Source organism: Bos mutus, chromosome 11 (assembly GCF_027580195.1).
Source record: "Bos mutus isolate GX-2022 chromosome 11, NWIPB_WYAK_1.1, whole genome shotgun sequence".
NCBI lineage: Eukaryota > Metazoa > Chordata > Mammalia > Artiodactyla > Bovidae > Bos > Bos mutus.
The window spans coordinates 24,009,971-24,029,888 of NC_091627.1; the positions used below are offsets into that span (position 1 = coordinate 24,009,971).

A 19,918-nucleotide genomic window follows, 5' to 3' on the forward strand; every position below is an offset into this window, starting at 1 on the left:
GTCACTAGATTTTGGGTTCACTTGTTTTGTAGCAATAGATAACTAATAAGAAAGAAAAAAAGAAAGTGAAGATGCTCCGTCATGTCTGACTCTTTGCGACCCCATGGACTGTAGCCCACCAGGTTCCTCTGTCCATAGGATTCTCCAAGCAAAAATACTGGATGGGCTGCCATTTCCTTCTCCAGGGGATCTTCCTGACCTAGGGATCAAACCCAGGTCTCCTGCGCTGCAGGCAGACGCTTTACCGTCTGAGTTACCAGGGAAGCCCATTAGATAACTAATGGGGGTATATACATTAGGATTAGGTTTGGTCATTTGGAAGAGAAAATCCAAAACAAAGAAGATAAGTGTTTATTTCTCCCTCTTGTAAGAAATCTAGAGTCAGTTCTGGCTGGTATGGTGCTCCTTGGAGCCAGAAACTCAAGCTAGTTCTCTCTTGTTCTGCCATCCTCAGTATATGGCTCTCTTTCCAAGGCCCAAAATAGCTGCTCAAGCCCTAGCCATTGCATCCCTATTCCAGCAAGAGGAAGGAACAAGAGTAAGAAGGATGCACCAACTCCATTAATGACACTTCTGTTTACATGCCAATGGCCAGAACACAAGCATATGACCCAGCTACCGTGGAGGGTTAAGAAGAGACTCACTATTGTGGGAAGCCATATATCTGGCTTATTGTCAGAAATTTAAGGAAAAAAATATAAACGCTGGGGTAAACTAGTGATATCTGTGAGCTGGGGCTTGTCATTCAGCAGGATTTGCTGCTAGTTGCTAGCTTAGCTAAATCTGAATAATAATTAGGAGTTTGTCAAGGAGAGAGGCATGGTGTCCTACAGATGATTGCAGACTATCTACCATTCTTTGCATTAAGTTGCTGCTGTTGTTAAGTGGATAAATCGTGTCCGACTCTTTGCGACCCCATGGACTGTAGCCCACCAGGCTCCTCTGTCCATAGGATTTCCCAGGCAACAGTACTGGAGTGGGTTGCCATTTCCTTCTCTAAGGGATCTTCCCAACCCAGGGATGGAACCTGAGTCTCCTGCATTGGCAGGCAGATTCTTTACCACTAAAGAATCTGAGAAGAGCCACCTGGGAAGCCTTCTTGCATCTAGAGGTGGAGCCTATTTCTCTTCCTCATGAATCTGGGCTGTGCTGGTCACGTGACCTGTAATGACAAACGGAACTTGGCAGAAGTGACACTGAGCTACTTCCACAGCTGACTTAAAAGGTACGCAGCCTTGGCTTTCTATTTTGGGGCCCTCTCCCCTTGAAACCCAGCTACTGTGTAGGAAGTCTGTCTTCCCTGGATTAATCCTGCTGTGGGAAAGCCTAAGATGGACATCTGGAGAGAGCAAGCCCATGGATGGGAGCCCTGCAGTACCAGGCATTAGAGTGAAGCCTTCTCAGACCGTCCAGTCCAGCCCACCAGCTGAATGCACCCAAGGGAATGACCCCAGCTCATACTGCGTCGAACATAAGAACCAGTCAGGTAAGCCCTGCCTAAATTCCAGGCTCACAGAATCATGACCAATAAATCAGCTATTGTACTTGTTTGGAGGTATTACTTAGCAATAGATAACTAAAACTGAAAGAGGAAGGCTATTCTAGGGAGAGGAAACAGCATAAGCAAACATTTAGTGGAGAGAGGCAATCTGCTGTATGCAAGGAATTCTGCATGGTCTAATATGTTGAAGGGTACAGTGGCCTTAGGGTACCTGCTGATAGGAAGGTCTGGTGTGTGCCATCCTCTGGAGGGTGGAATCAGGAGTCTACTACCAAGAGATTTCAAAGTGGAGAGGGTATCCTGATGGAAGGTTGACTACATCCACTCACAGCATACGGATGTGAGAGTGGGACCATAAAGAAGGTTGAGCACCAAAGATCTCCCCTGTAGCTCAGATGGTAAAGTGTCTGCCTACAATGTGGGAGACCTGGGTTTGATCCCTGTGTTGGGAGGATCTCCTGGAGAAGGAAATGGCAACCCATTCCAGTATTCTTGCCTGGAAAATCCCATGGACGGAGGAACCTGGTAGGCTACAGTCCATGGGGTCGCAAAGAGTCAGATATGACTGAGGGACATTTCCTTTACTTTACTTTACAACTGTGGTGCTGGAGAAGCCTCCTGAGAGTCCCTTGGACTGCAAGGAGATCAAACTAGTCAATCCTAAAGGAAATAATCCTGAATATTCACTGGAAAGAACGATGTTGAAGATCCAATACTTTGGCCACCTGATATGAAGAGCTGATGCACTGGAAAAGATCCTGATGCTGGGAAAGATTGAAGGCAGAAGGAAAAGTGGGCAACAGAGGATGAGATAGTTGACTGGCATCACCGACTCAATGGACAGGAGTTTGACCAAATTCTGGGATATAGCGAAGGACAGGGAAGCCTGGCCTGCTGTAGTCATGAGGTTGCAAAGAGTTGGACACGACTTCGAAACTGAAAAACAACAACAGCAACAACTCACAGCAGGATTCAGGATCCAGATCATTGCTGCTAAGTTCTCTATTCTCCTAAGACATAGATCTGTGGGCAAACTTCCTGGGGAAGCTTTGAGGTGTGAGACACTACCTGGGTGGGAATGATGAATGGGTTTGTATTATGTATTGGGAGGAAGGACTTGGGGGATGGGTTATATAATGAAAGTATTGCATTTTCTAATTGACTTCCTTCACATTAAAACAATTCTCTCTTGCTGTTTCCTTCTTGGTGATGGCTAGATCCTTAAAAGCTGGGAAGGAGGGCTCAGGAAATTTAGAGTCATTTCCTCCATTGCATATGGCACATTCATTTCATCTTCATTTTTGGTTGTGAGGAAATGAACATATATTCAAGCATTGTTTTTGATAGTGCCTTCATGACTGGGGCCATGACTTTAGAGCCACAGTAAGTTTCTTACTGCTCTACTCTAGAACATTTCAAGAAATGATCTGAGTGATCATTACACAATATCTCTATGGATGAATCTTTCATCTCCTTCCTTCATATCTGTTAGGAATGTGTTAGGTGGCAAGCCAGAGGGTATTAACAGTAGCTCAAATATATAAGACATTTTCCAGCTACAAGACATCTAGCAGCAGACAGACCTGGGCTGGTAACGTAGCTCACCACCATTCATCAAGGATCCAGTCTCCTGATTTCTGCTTCAAAAACCTTAGCATGAAGCCATCTTAGTGGCTCATCTCTGCCTTTCCAGGGAGCATGTCCAGAAGACAAAGAGTATCTGCCAGTCAGATCTTTCCTTTTTAAAAAGGAACTTTCATTTTCATCTCGGCAGAAGTGGATCTCATGCTGTCTCTCTACAAGGAAGTCTGGAAAGGCAACCTTTTCTTTTTTTCTTTTCCCAGGCTGTATAATAGTGCTTCCCTGGTGGCTCAGAGGTTAAAGTGTCTGCCTGCAATGCGGGAGACCTGGGTTGGATCCCTGGGTTGGGAAGATCCCCTGGAGAAGGAAATGGCAACCCACTCCAGTATTCTTGCCTGGAGAATCCCATGGACAGAGGAGCCTGGTGGGCTACAGTCCACGGGGTCGCAAAGAGCTGGACTTGACTGAGTGACTTCACTTTCACTTTCATAACAGAGACGGGCAAGGGGAAAGAGTGAGGGCTTCGCTGGTGGCTCAGACGGTAAAGAATCCACCTGCAATACAGGAGACCCTGGTTCAATTCCTGGGTCAGGAAGATCTCCTGGAGAAGAGAATGGTTACCCACTCTAGTATTCTTGCCTGGAGCATTCCATGGACAGAGGAGCCTCGCGGGCTCCTGTTCATGGGGTCACAAAGAATCGGAAATGACTCAGCATCTCACACTTTCACTTCTCTTTCAAGGGGAAGCGGGAATGTGTGTGGCCAGTCCATGGACTCCTTCATGGGGCCCATCCTCTCCACACTCTCAAGGGCCTGGGTAACTCAAGGATGTATTTTTTAGGGCTGCCTTTGCAGTTAAAATCCATCTGGTCTGCAGTGACCTATACTACACCTTACCTGAAAATACGTATCACAGTCTCTCTTGGGTGCACGGATATTACAGGAAAATTCCACCAAACACTCTTGGCTATGGGTCCAAAACGTTCAATTACATAAAATGCTGGGTTATTGTGAAGTTATGAAAATAAACGTTGGTGGAAAAGTCCCAGCTGGGAGTTTTAATTACCTTTGCAGGTTTATCCAGCATGGCTGCAGTTACCAGTTTGGTGCCGTCAGCTCAGCTACAATTTGGCGCCACCTAGTGGTGGCTGTCTTCCCACCTAATGATTTATGTAGAGTTTCAGGGACCAGGTGGAGAAGGGAACGGCAATCCAATCCAGTATTCTTGTCTGTAAAATCGCACGGACAGAGGCTCCTGGTGGGCTACAGTGCATGGGGTTGCAAAGAGTTGGACACGACTGAGCGACTAAGCACACACAGATAAAGAAAAGCTGCCTGGCTATTTTCATCACAACTATAGTCTCATTTCTGTTATTAAATTATTGGGTCCAGTGTTATGTGGAGAAGGCAATGGCACCCCACTCCAGTATTCTTGCCTGGAAAACCCCATGGACGGAGAAGCCTGGTGGGCTGCCCTCTCTGGGGTCGCACAGAGTCGGACACGACTAAAGTGACTTAGCAGCCAGTGTTATGATCAAAATTCACAACTTGAACCAAAAGGACAGCTTCCTTCTCCCCAGCTTAGCAATGCTGTGAAGGGTGCAGTCACTCTCATTTCTGCTCTCCTGTCTCCCATTAGCTATTGTTTCTGACCCTTGGGGAGAGATAACATCTGGCAGAAAGGAGACTCACCTTTGGTTGGCGGGTCCCTTTGTGATCTGAATCTGGTGCTCTTGGGTTCAATCATGCCCAAGGTTGATTTTTTTAGCTCAGAGGTACTTTTGTTGGTTTCTTGGGAGATTCTTGTGCTGGTATTCTCCAAACGCAACTCACATGATGCAGGTGACGTCTGTCCTCAGGTTTAAGTGTTAGTCCCTCAGCCGGGTCCAATTCTTTGCGACCGCATGGACTGTAGCCTGCCAGGTTCTACTGTCCATGGAATTTTCCAGGCAAGAATATTGGAGTGGGTAACCATTGCTTTCTCTATGGGACCTTCCTGACCCAGGGATTGAACCTGCGTCTCCTGCATTGCAGGCAGATTCTTTACCATCAGAGCCACCAGGGAGGCCCCCATCTGTTTAAAAGTATGAATAAAATGGGGTCCTTTGGGGATCTGTCTGCTGCATCCCTTAGCTTCTCTAGGCAGCTCTCTTGGGCACATTTCCTTTGAAGAGAGCTTCCACACTCCACAGGTGCAGTTAGCTCTGAGGGGGAAGGTCACACATATTCCCCTGCAGTTGCTGGAACTGTAGTCTGCTTACACAGCTGCCTTCTCTTCCCTCCGGCTCTTTTTCTGCCCTGCTGCCTTGGTGCCTTCTAGTCACAGCTTCTCAGAGTATGCCTTCTGCTTCCCCAACTCCTGAGATCAAAAGTTCTGAGTAGTCCCCCGGAAAATGCTTCATCCCTTGAGCTAGGAAAAATATGGGGTATATGGTATCTATTCAGAACTGCTACACTGCATAACTCTCAGGTGTACCACTTATATAAATTGATACAAAATAGAATGAGAATATAGAATATACTGTGAATGGTGCCCCCTGGAGGTGGGAGGCTGCAGCTCGGCCTGATTTTATTACCTTTGGAACTTCAGGTGGTGGATCCTCTTACAGGTCCTAGTGTAATAAGAGAGGTAACACACATAGGAGAAGGGGACGACAGAGGATGAGATGGCTGGATGGCATCACTGACTCGATGGACGTGAGTCTGAGTGAACTCCGGGAGTTGGTGATGGACAGGGAGGCCTGGCGTGCTGCAATTCATGGGGTCACAAAGAGTCAGACATGACTGAGCGACTGAACTGAACTGAACACACATAGACAGTGCTGTGCACTGTTGTAGATGCTTTACCTATTTTATTCAATCCTCATACCAATCCTTCAAGGTCGACATTATTCATGGTTATTTCACAAAAGAGTGAACTGAAGCCCAGATTTGTTCAAGGTTACACAGCTGAGTGCTATCATTGTAAACAACTGTTTTGTTGATATCTATACAACAAAAGTCAAATTAACTTAAAAACTTTTTAAAACAAGAAAAACCAGTTTATAAAGCTTCCTTGAGGTCTTCTCAATGGTTTCACAGATGCTGCTGCTGCTAAGTCGCTTCAGTTGTGTCCGACTCTGTGAGACCCCATAGACGGCAGCCCACCAGGCTCCCCCGTCCCTGGGATTCTCCAGGTAAGAACACTGGAGTGGGCTGCCATTTCATTCTCCAATGCATGAAAGTGAAAAGTGAAAGTGAAGTCGCTCAATCGTGTTGGACTCTTTGCAACCCCATGGACTGCAGCCCACCAGCCTTCTCCGTCCATGGGATTTTCCAGGCAAGAGTACTGGAGTGGGGTGCCATCGCCTTCTCCGTCACAGATGCTAATAACAGCAATTAAGAACATCAGCAAAAAACTTGAAAAAACACAAAAAATATCTAGCTATTGTTTTAATGAGGTAAAAATCTTTTTCTTTTAAAAAAAGGAATTACCACAAATGAATTTTAAAAAAGTTCTTTGGATGGTTATTCAAAATGGGATAAGTAAAATAGACATTTATGTTGATTAAAACAAGATTTGATATTACTACCCTATGTAAAGTTGGCTTCCCTGGTGGCTGAGACTGTAAAAAATTTGCCTGCCAATGTGGTAGACTCAGGTTTGATCCTTGGGTTAGAAAGATCCCCTGGAAAAGGGCATGGCAACCCACTCCAGTATTCTTTCCTGGATAATTCCATGGACAGAGGAGCCTGGAAGGCTATAGTCTATGGGGTCACAAAGAGTCGGACATGACTGATGACTAACACTAACGCACACCTAGCAAGAGGCAGGGCTGGAATTCAAACCTGGAGAGTATGGCTCCCGAAGCTGTCGTTCTAAGTCCATCTGAAACATTTTGCCTGAGGTTTTCTTTTCTCCTGTCCTTCTGTGGCTAGCTACTCATGGTACAGCAAGCACCCTGAGGTTACACAGATGTGGCTCAGCTACCACTGCTGTCCAGTAGCCACGTGGCTTTCGGTTCAGTTCAGTTCAGTCGCTCAGTCGTGTCTGACTCTTTGCGACCTCATAGACTGCAGCACGCCAGGCCTCCCTGTCCAACACTAACTCTGGGAGCTTGCTCAAACTCAAGACCATCGAGTCAGTGATGCCATCCAACCATCTCATCTTCTGTCATCCCCTTCTCCTCTTGACTTCAATCTTTTCCAGCATCAGGGTCTTTTCGGTGAGTCAGTTCTTTCCATCAGGTGGACAAAGTATTGGAGTTTCAGCTTCAGCATCAGTCCTTCCAATGAATGCTCAGGACTGATTTCCTTTAGGATGGACTGGTTTGATCTCCTTGCAGTCCAAGGGACTTTCAAGAGTCTTCTCCAATGACCACAGCTCAAAAGCATCAGTGCTTTGGTGCTCAGCTTTGTTTATAGTCCAACTCCCAAATCCATACATAACTACTGGAAAAACCACAGCCTTGACTAGACAGACCTTTGTTGGCAAAATATGTCTCTGCTTTTTAATATGCTATCTAGGTTGGTCATAATTTTTCTTCCAAGGAGTAAGTGTCTTTTAATTTCATGGCTGCACTCACCATCTGCAGTGATTTTGGAGCCCAATAAAATAAGGTCTGTCACTGTTTCTCCATCTATTTGCCATGAAGTGATGGGACCAGATGCCATGATCTTAGTTTTCTGAATGTTGAGTTTTAAGCCAACTTCTTCACTCTCCTCTTTCACTTTCATCAAGAGGCTCTTTAGTTCTTCATTTTCTACCATAAGGGTGGTGTCATCTGTATATCTGATGTTATTGATATTTCTCCTGGCAATCTTGATTTCAGCTTGTGCTTTCATCCATCCCAGCGTTTCTCATGATGTACTCTGCATATGAGTTAAATAAGCACGGTGACAATATACAGTCTTGATGTACTCCTTTTCCTATTTGGAACCAGTCTGTTGTTCCACGTCCAGTTCTAACTGTTGCTTCCTGAGCTGCATACAGATTTCTCAGGAGGCAGGTCAGGTGATCTGGTATTCCCATCTCTTTCAGAATTTTCCACAGTTTATTGTGATCCACACAGTCAAAGGCTTTGGCATAGTCAATAAAGCAGAAATAGATATTTTTGGAACTCTCTTGCTTTTTCAATGATCCAACAGATGTTGCCAATTTGATCTCTGGTTCCTCTGCCTAAAACCAGCTTGAACATCTGGAAGTTCACAGTTCATGTATTGTTGAAGCCTGGCTTGGAGAATTTTGAGCATTACTTTGCTAGTGTGTGAGATGAGTGCTGTTGTGTGGTAGTTTGAGCATTCTTTGGCATTGCCTTTCTTTGGGATTGGAATGAAAACTGACCTTTTCCAGTCCTGTGACCACTGCTGAGTTTTCCAAATTTGCTGGCATATTGAGTGCAGCACTTTCACAGCATCATCTTTTAGGATTTGAAATAGTTCAGGTGGAATTCCATCACTTCCACTAGCTTTGTTTGTAGTGATGCTTCATAAGGGCCACTTGACTTCACATTCAGGATGTCTGGGTCTAGGTGAGTGATCACACCACCGTGGTTCTCTGGGTCATGAATATCTTTTTTGTATAGTTCTTCTACGTGGCTTTAGATGGGTTAATTTCTTGACACTTAGTGTCTTCATCTAAAGATGTTAATACTCCTTGGCAGAGCTGACGGGAGGATTAAATATTCGTTTACTTTTCCTATCTTTCTGCAAAAAGAAGAGTCAAAACTGTATGAACATCAAACAGATTTGAAATTTTCAATACTACATCAAACACTGAGGCTGGGAGGCTGGAATCAGTCAAAAATATTTAATAAATGGCTATTGGGTGCCAGGCTCTTCTCTCCCTAGTATTGGTGGGAGAGGGGGGGGACGGGGTGGACATTGAGTTCAGTACATTCTCTCCAGGTCATTCGCATACCAGAAAGCCCTGCTTATTATCTTTGAGAAGTTGAGGGGTCTGAAGGAGGCAGCCGAGATAACACAGTTTTGTTGTCGGATCATCCTGGGGCCTTGTGTGAGCCTCATTACGAAAGGCCTGCTTCCTTATAGTGTGAAAGTGGTCCTGATGACACACAGCATACTTGACGTAACTCTGAGTTCGTCTAATGATGACGGGTACTGGCCACTCAGGAAAACCAACGCGCAGCTGAACTGGGTCTCCGCTGTGAGGTCCAGGGGCGGGTCTTTCTGTGCCCGGAACCGTTCTGTCGAGGCTGTGTGCCTGCCCGGACTTGGAAAGCAGCAGACCCGGGCGGGGGCCGGGCAGGGAGCGGAAGCGCCAGCGGCCAGCGCGCAGCGTGTCCGGGCGGAGGGAGGGAGCGCGAGCTGAGCGGCGGAGGACGGGGCGAAGATGGCGGCTTTCTCCGGTGCGTCCGCGGAGCAGGGGGGCCGGAGCGGGCGGCCCGATCGGCGCCTCGGCTTGGGCCGAGGGGCGGAGAGGGGCCGCGCAGTTCGGGAGGGAGCTGTCTAGGGCGATCTCTTCCTTGCCCGCGCCCGGGGCGGGTTCGGGGAGGACCAGTGGCAGCGCGGGAGGCCCGATCGGTGCGTCTCGCTGTTGCAGGGAGACAGCCTTTTGCTGTCTGGATGCCGGCTGGCTGGCCGGGCCTCCCCGGTGCTCGCTCCCGTCTGTCTCTCCTTCCAGCCGCCCTTCACCCTGCTGTCCTGCCCGATGCGGCGGCGATGCTGCAGCTGCGCTCGGAGCCCCGGGCCTCCTGCGCTTTGACGTGGCGGGTGGTGCAGGGAACCGTCTTCTGCCCGCGCCCGGGGAGGGGCGGGCCGGGCATGGAGGCAGCGGGGCGCGCGGAGAGGGCTTCCTTGGAAGTGACCATCCTGCATCTAGAGTTTTCCCCAGGCCCTTCCAGAACGAAAAGTCCTAGGCACAAACCTGATCCTTCTTTGTTGTTAAGCGCTGTTAAATCAACCCTAACGTTATATATACCTAAGCTATAGGGAAAACCTTTTCAGCCGCGTAAACACGAGGTCAGCGCACACTTTTAAAAATCGTTCTTTTCTGGCGATACCCTCTTTCGTTCCGAAAAGGAATTTGAGATGGCTTACGTAACTGGACAGTTGTTTTTTTCCTTTTTCTTTATCATTCTTCCTTTATACGTCCACAAGTTGCAGTCAGCCTTCCATACTGAAAGTTGTACATTTACCTAGCAATAAATGTATGCAGTTAGGCCAACCATCTTTAATGTTTGTTATCCTATTAAGGTGACTTCACATATAACCCAGTATTGTTACTTTCTTCATTTTTCTACTATTAGAACATTAGAAATTCCAGATTTTTAGTTGGGAGGAAGATTTCTGGTGGTTTTAGTTGGGTTTCATAGGAGACGAGAGGAAATCTGCGTAAACTGGGAGCTGCTTTTCTTTGACCAGCTCTCCTAAAACAAGATTTCAGAGCTCAGGTGTGCAGAGCAGCTAGCTCCAGGTTGTCGTTTTGTAGGGTCACTTTGAGAGTTATGCACAGATTTCAGCAATATTAGGGTAACGGGCTGGAAGAGTCTGTGATGTGAAATAAAGACAATAGTGGAATTAAAGAGCATGAATATTGCTATTTTTCTTTTGAGTATTAAAAATGTTCTGTTTAAAGAAAACATAGGTTTCAAAGCAAATCTGCAAAGAGCATGACCAGTGTGGAACAAGAAATTGCCTGGAATTTGCTGAAAGCCGTCTTTAGTTGGTGCTTGCAATGTAATAAATACAGATGCAGCCTGTTGAAGACCTTCCCCCTTTTTTCCAAGCAGTTTGCATTTTAGGAGAGAGAATACACCTAGACTCTCATGGGGTCACTTTTTAAAAAGGTCAGCTTGGCTGTACTTTTGACCTGGATTAGTTTTTCAATCTGTGGATTTCGTCAAAGAGATTGAGGGGTAGAAGAGCCTGCCTTTTTGGAAGAGATTTTTATACTTTCTTATGTCATCAATGTTTATATTAACTAGGTCACTATATAAAATGTTGGGGCTTCCCAGCTAGCACTAGTGGTAAAGAATCTGCCCACCAGTTCAGGTTCCATCCCGGGGTCAGGAAGATCCCTGGAGAAGGAAATGGCAACCCACTCCAGTATGCTTGCCTGGAAAATTCCATGGCAAGGGAGCCTGGCTGGCTGCAGTCCATTGGGCCACAAAGAGTTGGGCGCTACTGAGCACACATATAAAATGTTAGTATTGTATCTACTGTTGACTGCTAATATGAGTCTTCTCACTTGATGTGGTAGAGGGGGGCGTGTGGGAGCTACTTTTGCAGTGGATTATAGATTTATTTTGTCTTTTTACAAACGATTATAAGAAATACAAAATATCCAAATAGTTTATCTTTGGGGTTGGATGTATTTGAGTATTGTTTGTTTTTTAATAGAAATATATACTGTTGTATAGATAACTAATAAAAGCTACAGTTTTAAAATGCAGACTTGAAAGATCACTTCTTATTTGGAAAGGAAATTTAAGAAATACAACTGACTATTCCATACAACCCTACAGTTCATTTGAGAAGTGATGAAATTTCAAAATCCAATGAGAAATAACCCGGCCTATTTATTTAGGATTCGCTTTGATGTAAATTACTTAAAACATGTGAACAGGTAAGAACAGAGAAGTTCTTCAGCTGACATTTCCGGTTAACCCAAGTTCTCACCACCAGCCCCTCCCTTTCAGTTCATCATAGTTTTGATTATGGCTACCTGTACATGTGGGCTCCTTCTTCTTACCTGTTCATTTGTCTCAGATCGCTGAGGGTATTCACATGGTCCTCACAGAGGCAAGACACGTGATTTCCACATCATCTCTAGATGAAACACCAAGGTACTGGTCTGGAACCTCTCCAATTCTGGCAGATTTCTCACTAGTGGTAGGAAGGAAACTGTCACCGGTGGCTGCTGTATATCATCCCTAAGTGGCAGCTGTGTTCCAGGTGCATTACATATGAGTATCTGTAATCTTCCCATATCCCTACAATGCAGGCAGTATTTTAGCTCCATTTTCTGTGGGGAAATAGGTATGGAGCTTGCTTAAGGTCACATTGGTAGTGAGAGCTTGAATTTGATTTTCAAGGTCTTTCTCCAAAATTTATACTCAGTAGACATTTGAATGTTGCTTCAAACCTGTTTCACCACTGAATAGTAATTTTAAGAGCAGTATAATTTGTTTAGTACTATGTGTAATCTTTAAAATTAATTTTTATTTTCAGAGATGGGTGTTATGCCTGAGATTGCACAAGCCGTGGAAGAGATGGATTGGCTGTAAGTACCTCTGTCTTTAAAAACTTGTATGTTCCTGTGACAGCAGAGTTTTACAATTTAAAATAACAGTGATTTTATCAAAGATTGTTGGGCCCAGTTGGGTAAGTGAAATTCAGTTTTTTTCTTGTGATTCTTTAAATTGTAGAATTTCCTTTTTAAACGTTGATATATTTTTAGCTGAAAAAAGATTGTTAGTATTTACCAAATAAAATTCTCATCTAGGTTTATTGTTTAACATGACTTAATGAGCTTAGGTGATTTTTTTTTCTTTCTTTTCACTAACTAAAATTCTTCAAAATGATTCTTCTAGTCTCCCAACTGATATCCAGGCTGAATCGATCCCCCTCATCCTAGGAGGAGGTGATGTCCTTATGGTATGTTTAAACATGGTGGGGTAGTCGGAAGCCAGGGAAACACAATTCTGGGGCTGTTTGTAACCGCACACTTAAAGAGGCCCCATAGGCTTAAAAATGATATTTTCACCAGATTAATTTTGTTTATTCACCAACATTGAAGATCCATATGCTCCATTCAAAATAAGTAGGTAGGAGTTTCGGGGAACACAGAGGTGGATACGATGCAGTCCTTGCCCTTCAGAAGCTTAAACCCAGTAGCTCAGTAAGACAGGTACACAGATAAATGTCATACAAGGGAGGATTTGCCCAAGAAACGCAGTGTGTGACAAGATTCAAGTGGGGATGCAGTTACTCTTCTGCTTGAGGAATTGTAAGGGACTCGGCTTGGAGGAACTAGATTTTGGACAAGGGACGATAAAGGAGAAATGCCCTCCAGGTAGAGAGCACATCGGCAAAAACAGGGAATAGGAGAATGCAGGGTACGATCCCAGAGTAGTTCACTCAGGTGGGAGCATGCCATACATGTGTCTGCGGTGCGGGGGTGGAGAGGCGTAACTTGAGATAAGATGGGAGTATATGGTGGGTCAGATTATCTGAGCCCTTTCTTAAGGGTCATGGTAAAGAATTTGGGTGTTTGTTGGCAGTGGGGATCATTGGACATGTTTAACTAGAGATGCCTTGCATGGTTAGAAGTGTGTTTTTTTATGAAGACTGATTTGGTAGCAGCTTGTAGTATAGCTCTGAGAGGTGAGATGCAGTTGCTGCTGCTGCTAAGTCACTTCAGTTGTGTCCTACTCTTCGCGACCCCATGGACTGCAGCCTACCAGGCTCCTCTGTCCGTGGGATTTTCCAGGCAAGAGTACTGGAGTGGGTTGCCATTGCCTTCTCCAGAGCTGCAGTTAGGGTGTTAGAACAGTGAGGATTTAGATTTGACTGTTAGCAATGGGAAAAGCGAACAGATTGCAGAGGGAATGGAAAAGAAATGGCAAGATTGGCAGTAGTCAAAAGAATTGAATGAGGAAATCAGAATAATCTGGCTAGCTTGTGTATCGTTAGAGATTTCTACATGCTATCACGTTAATTTGATTTCTTTAGCTGGCAATTTAAGCTTTATTTATTTTTTTCATTTAGGCTGCAGAAACAGGAAGTGGAAAAACTGGGGTAAGTAAACTTCTAAGTTGACTTACTTTGTAAGAGTTGATTTTAAAGCAACTTTTGTTGTTCAGTCACCTAAGTTGTGTCCAGCTCTTTGTGACCCTGTGGACTGTAGCACACCAGGCTTCCCTGTCCTTGACTATCTCCTGAAGTCTGCTCAAACTCTTGTCCATTGAGCTGGTGATGCCATCCAACCGTCTCATCCTCTGTCGTCCTTCTCCTGCCTTCAGTCTTTCCCAGCATCAGGGTCTTTAAACATTGGTTTTTGCTTTGAAATATTTAATCAAATAATCTCCTTCCAAAATGTAAAAAATTTGTTGCTTGCCACTGAGAGTGATATTTTTGTTGCCATGCCAGCTAATTCTGAAAAAGATTTACAAGAGTATGGCTTTAAGAATATAGTTTTAAACTGGTCTTGGGAATAGTTACAATATCTTTAATATTTATACTCACTTCTGAATTTTAATGTAGTGGCTCTAGTAATAAAGAGGTTGCAATTAGGTTGATCTCCTATTGGTCTAGACTAGAGAATAATATTTATCCTTTTCAGTTCAGTTCATTCTGTGGGTCCCTGTTGCTTATTATTTTGGGCTGTTGGCTGGCTCCTATTTCTTTCATTCAGTCAACTCTTACTATCTTACTGATATTTTGGCTTTGGGCAAATTAGAGCAGCAATCAGGAATATGTGTATTATTTAAGGTGCATGCATAATTCTCACAATTTACATTGATTATTAAACTGTCACTGATATCTCATTACTAATATAGAGCACTCTTGTTTCTTCGCTAGGCTTTCAGTATTCCGGTTATTCAGATAGTGTATGAAACTCTGAAAGACCAACAAGAAGGCAAAAAAGGAAAAGCGACAATTAAAACTGGTGCTTCAGGTGATTTTTTGCGTATTATTAATTTCATTTTGTATAAATTAGTAATTCTCATGCTAGATATTTAAAGACATGAGATTTGAGTGTGCACTTTTATTGTTGATATATGGGGGATGGTATTGTCACTTGGTGTTGTGGAAACCATCAATGCTAAAAGAGTATAAACATTGAAAGACGATCTCTTTTAAAATACTAACATTAGTATTAATTCCTTTGAGAAAATACTGGCATTTTGGAAATTATAGTTATTTTAATGTTTTTCTTAACTTGATAGCTTTTATGCCTAATATTGAAGATAAAGGGCTTCCTTGTGTCTCAGCTGGTAAAGAATTTGCCTGCAGTTCAGGAGACCTGGGTTCAATCCCTGGTTTGGGAAGATCCCCTGGAGAAGGGAAAGGCTACCCACTGGAGAATTCCATGGACTGGATTGTCCTTGGGGTCGCAAAGAGACACGACTGAGCGACTTTCACTTTCATTGAAGATAAATTGGAACGATGTTTTACAAAGGCATTGAGGAAGGATTTTACAAATAATTGGTAGAGTAAAACCCCACAGTGGTAGAAAATACTGCCTTCTACAGGGAAAGAGGCATGCGTTGTCCTTTAAGGAAGGAGCCCAAGAAGTTAAAATGTAAAGTGTACATTTTAAACTCAGTTTCATATTTTCAGTCCTGTCTCCATGAAGATTGGTTCTGTTGGTGCCATCAACAATCTTACATCAATTTTCTCATCTTTAAATTTTGTCACTTTCATTAAATGGTTTCTGAATTCCATTCTATCTTGAGTAATCTGTGATTTTATTAAGTCACTTTTGTTTCATGAAACAAAACTCAGTTGTGACACAATTGCAAGCTTAAGTGGCATGAGCTGGCATATCAACTGTTTTCTTCTCAGGAGTTTGAAAGTAACAGTGTTAGAGAGTTTGTAGAATGAACTTATTTGTAAATGAATTGTGAGATAATGGATGTGAACACTAGACTATTAGTCTATTTAGAAATAGTCTCAGAACTTGTAACGGCTATCAGCCATCATTTATGAGAGATGATGATGAAAGGGAACACTACACAGAAGATAACCTGAATGGTTGTGGTTCTAAAAACCATGTCCTGTTACAGATAAAGAAGCTAGGTACTGAAACATGGAGAAACAAAGAAGAGAGATGGTGTAATTGTTAAATCATTGAAGGGATCTGGAGAGAGAATATTGTTCTCGAAAGTACTGTTTAACTTAATTCCTAGTAGCTCACTTGAGCCCACAGTGAATGGAGATGCTCAGAGAACATTCAGAATGTTTAAGCAGATGGTAGATACATTTTGACCAGAAATAGTCCAGAAAAGATTTCTATCTTGGGCCGAAATTGGGCTTGAAAACACATCGAGTTCTCTTTAGCTATTGCGATTCTTTGGTTATCCAGACTCTTAAGATACTTTAGAAAAGGAAAATACTGATTCCTTAGACGTAAGGAGGAAAATACTTTGTGACTTTTGAATTATTTAAGATAAAGGACTGGCTTTTCTTTTAGTTATGATAAAGTGATAATTGGACTCTGATACATTGGTAGGTTGTTTTCACTATGACTGAAGTCGCCAGAACTTCATTTTATTAATACTCTCATAGTTAGGACACAGATCAGTGCCATCCTGTAAAAAGGCACTGAAACAAGAGAGCAGAAAAGGTTTTAGCCCTTGGTGGGTCAGTGACTATTATTTTTGACATGTTTCAGTTTTCAGTTTCAGTTTTGCCTTTAATCAAAACAGCAACACTTTTAATTGTACATTCCAAATAGTGTGTAAAACTATATTGAATCTAGAGGAGTTATGGTATGATATAAAATATAAAGTATTTGCTTTATTTTCTGTAGAATGTTTTAAATTATGTTTATTTAGGGTTAACTTTTCTTTTTTAATTTGCTTAGTGCTGAACAAATGGCAAATGAACCCATATGACAGAGGATCTGCTTTCGGTAAGTGGAGAGACTTTAGCAGCATATTTATAATTCAAAAGCTTGTTTTTAATGCAATGCTGAGGAAAGATAAAGAATCCTTATAAACTTATAAGGGGTTCTTGTGTTGATGGATGATAAAGGGTTACTTATTTTAGTAAAAAGAGGTAAACAGCCAATAAGGAAAATGGGCGAAGAATGTGAATAGGCAGTTCACAGAAGAGCAGATCCAAATGGCAATAAACATGCAAGGTCAAGTTTACAGGTAGTAGGGAAGTGGAATGTAAAAGGTACAGTGACTGTGTTATACCATCTGATTAGCAAGAATCCAGAAGAGTGATAAAAATGTACAAATTGGCTGCCTCTCTAAGAAGCAGTTCCGCATTATCTTTTAGTATTTAAAGAATGTATATTCCTGGAAGATCAAGCTCATTGGGAAAATATTTCCCATATGCAAGGATATATATTCAGAGCTGTTGGATGCAACATTTCTAATGATAAAAACTACCAGTAAAGTAAATGCTGCTGCCAGAATAGTAAACAAAGATCAGGGTGTATCCCTGGACTCTTGTGTAGCCATTAGGAAGAACAAGTCAGAACTGTAGAGTTGACTTGGAGGAATTTTCCCCAGGTGTCAGGGAGGAAGAAAATCAGGATGCAGAGAAAGGTAGAAGGGGCCTGAGGAATCATGACAAAAACAAGCAACCCCAATGCTGCTCTTCACCATGTGGTATCTAGATTAATTATGTACATACGCATAAAGAATTTTAAATACAAAAATGTTTAGGATTTACCATTGTCACAGAACTTTTTAAAAATTCAGAGGTTTATATGATACACTCATGAGAATTTATACTTTGAGTAAATAATGAAGTTTCTGATAAGGAAAGGAAAATGTGTAATGAGGTGCTTTTTCAAAAGGTTTCTTCTATAGTCAGGTGCCAGATATGATTTGCAAGCCCAAGCCAGGACAAAAGTTGCAGTTTCTAGTAAAGATAAAGGCCAAATGCTTTACTTAAAGCCAAAAAGCACCAATTAGCGCTATGACTGACTGTGATATATAATATAGAACTTCATGTTTGAGAGTCCTATGTTAGCAATAATAGCCACAGGGTTATTTATTCAGACTTTTCCTGCTTTCCCTTTGTGATTGCTGGATCTGCAGATTAGGGAACAAGCCAGGGAGACTTTCTCTTTTCCTTTTAGTGTAGCATTCATTCAGACTCTAATTTCAGCATAAAATCGGAGCAACCAGTGTCATTCTTAGTATCCATTTGTGTAAGGGACTCTAGAGAACAGTTGTCTAAGTATTGGTGGTGCAGCTGGCGTCGGTGCAAGTCAGGTTAGGTACTGTTTTGACTCCTTTTTGTTGTGGTAAAATGCTGTCCAGGTCAACAGGTCACAGTAAAGAAACTAGTCCCTGACCTTTGGCATGGCCCTCGAGGGCCTGAATGGGGGCAGTTACTCACACAGAGGATGCTGCTGTCCTTCAGCAATCAGCAGCTCTTAGTCCTTGGAACATTGCAACAAGCGAAAATTTATCTTGTTGGTGAGACTGAATGATGCTTATTTCAGAGTGCGTGATTTACATCATCTGTATTGACATGGTTTTCTGTGTTTTTCTCAAATCCAGCAATTGGCTCAGATGGTCTTTGTTGTCAGAGCAGAGAAGTAAAGGAGTGGCATGGGTGCAGAGCCACCAAAGGCCTAACGAAAGGTATCAAACGACATTTGTGCTCCTACAGACTTTTGGGGAGATGTATTGGTACATGAACTTTCTTTAAAGTAGCTTTAAAGTGAGGATCGGAAAAGATTTTTAATGTTGGAGAGAGATCTACAAGTCTTCATCTGGAACATATAAAATGTAATTCAGAAAGAGTAGAAAAGTGTTGTTGTTCAGCTGCTAAGTATCATCTGAGTCTCTGTGACCCCATGGACTGCAGTATGCCAGTCTCCCCTGCCCTTCACTCTCTCCCGGAGTTTGCTCAGATTCACGTCTAAATGGAAAAGTGGCTGCGTGGTAAATGAATCATGTGTACGATTTATGTAAATCTCAAAAGTATTTTGTCCCTGTAGGGAAGCACTACTATGAGGTATCCTGTCATGACCAAGGGTTGTGCAGAGTTGGGTGGTCTTCCATGCAAGCATCCCTAGATCTTGGTAAGTGTTTCTAAATAAACTGAGTTTATTGATTTCCATTTGTGAATTTTTAATGTTTTGTTTTAGTGGGGAGTGAAGTAATAAACTTAACCATACAGAGTTTATATTTAGAGACATAGAAATAATATTATTTACCTATTCCCTACCTCATTCCAAGAAAGATTTGAAGTCCACCAAAAATAGATACGGTAACATCATAAAATCAGGAGGAATAATGTTGAGGGTAAGAGTAAAGTCAGTAAAGTTAATTTGCATTAATACATACCACATAATACTTGTAGATGTTTCAAATCTTCAGCTTTTAAGCTGCTTTTATGGTGCTTTTCACTTTATACTTTTTCTTCCTACACTTATAAAATACTTTTAAAATCTAGGTACTGACAAGTTTGGATTTGGCTTTGGTGGAACAGGGAAGAAATCCCACAACAAGCAGTTTGACAATTATGGAGAGGTAAGTTGTCTTTCGGAGAAGGCAATGGCAAGCCACTCCAGTACTCTTGCCTGGAAAATCCCATGGATGGAGGAGCCTGGTGGGCTGCAGTCCATGGGGTTGCTAAGAGTCGGACGCAGCTGGGCGACTTCACTTTCACTTTTCACTTTCACACAATGGAGAAGGCAATGGCAACCCGCTCCAGTGTTCTTGCCTGGAGAATTCCAGGGACGGCAGAGCCTGGTGGGCTGCCGTCTACGGGGTCGCACGGAGTCGGACACGACTGAAGCGACTTAGCAGCAGCAGCAGCAAGTTGTCTTTAATGACTCAATCATAGCTTAGTATGTTTTCCTGCATACTTGATCACTCGTGACATGACTGAGTATAAAAACTAATACAATTATGTAAAGTTTAAAAATAAAATTTTAAAAAAATTTAAAAAAAAAAAAAAAAAAATAGAAACGATTGTCAAGTTCAAGTGAATTTTCTGAACACATTTTCCACAGAAAGTTCAGTTTTGGACTGGGGTGAAGAAATGATACAAAATGAAAAAAAAACTACTTTTCATTTATACCATTCATTAGCCCCTCCATAGTTTCTTTGTGTTCACCCCATTTTGATTTGGGCTTTGACTTTAATACTTGGGGTGTTCATTTCTTCTTCTGAATTATGTTACATCTAAATACAC

At 42.8% G+C, this 19,918-nt stretch overlaps 1 protein-coding gene across 2 annotated transcripts in view; it reads left to right on the plus strand.

Annotated features, from left to right (window-relative positions):
• The first annotated feature begins 1,212 nt into the window (after positions 1–1,212).
• The window catches only part of DDX1 (DEAD-box helicase 1), a 40,168-nt gene continuing 21,462 nt past the window's right edge, over positions 1,213–19,918 (plus strand). Inside the window, exons 1-9 of one of the 2 annotated variants that reach the window (XM_005891038.3) lie at positions 1,213–1,486; positions 12,254–12,305; positions 12,616–12,679; positions 13,793–13,822; positions 14,606–14,702; positions 16,614–16,661; positions 18,274–18,357; positions 18,717–18,800; positions 19,175–19,251. In XM_005891038.3, the coding sequence (XP_005891100.2) occupies positions 1,357–1,486; positions 12,254–12,305; positions 12,616–12,679; positions 13,793–13,822; positions 14,606–14,702; positions 16,614–16,661; positions 18,274–18,357; positions 18,717–18,800; positions 19,175–19,251 (666 nt within the window). In that variant the 5' untranslated portion in view covers positions 1,213–1,356. Of the gene's footprint in view, positions 1,487–9,331; positions 9,430–12,253; positions 12,306–12,615; positions 12,680–13,792; positions 13,823–14,605; positions 14,703–16,613; positions 16,662–18,273; positions 18,358–18,716; positions 18,801–19,174; positions 19,252–19,918 lie in introns of those variants that run through there. The other variant, XM_070379140.1, reaches the window with a different exon arrangement.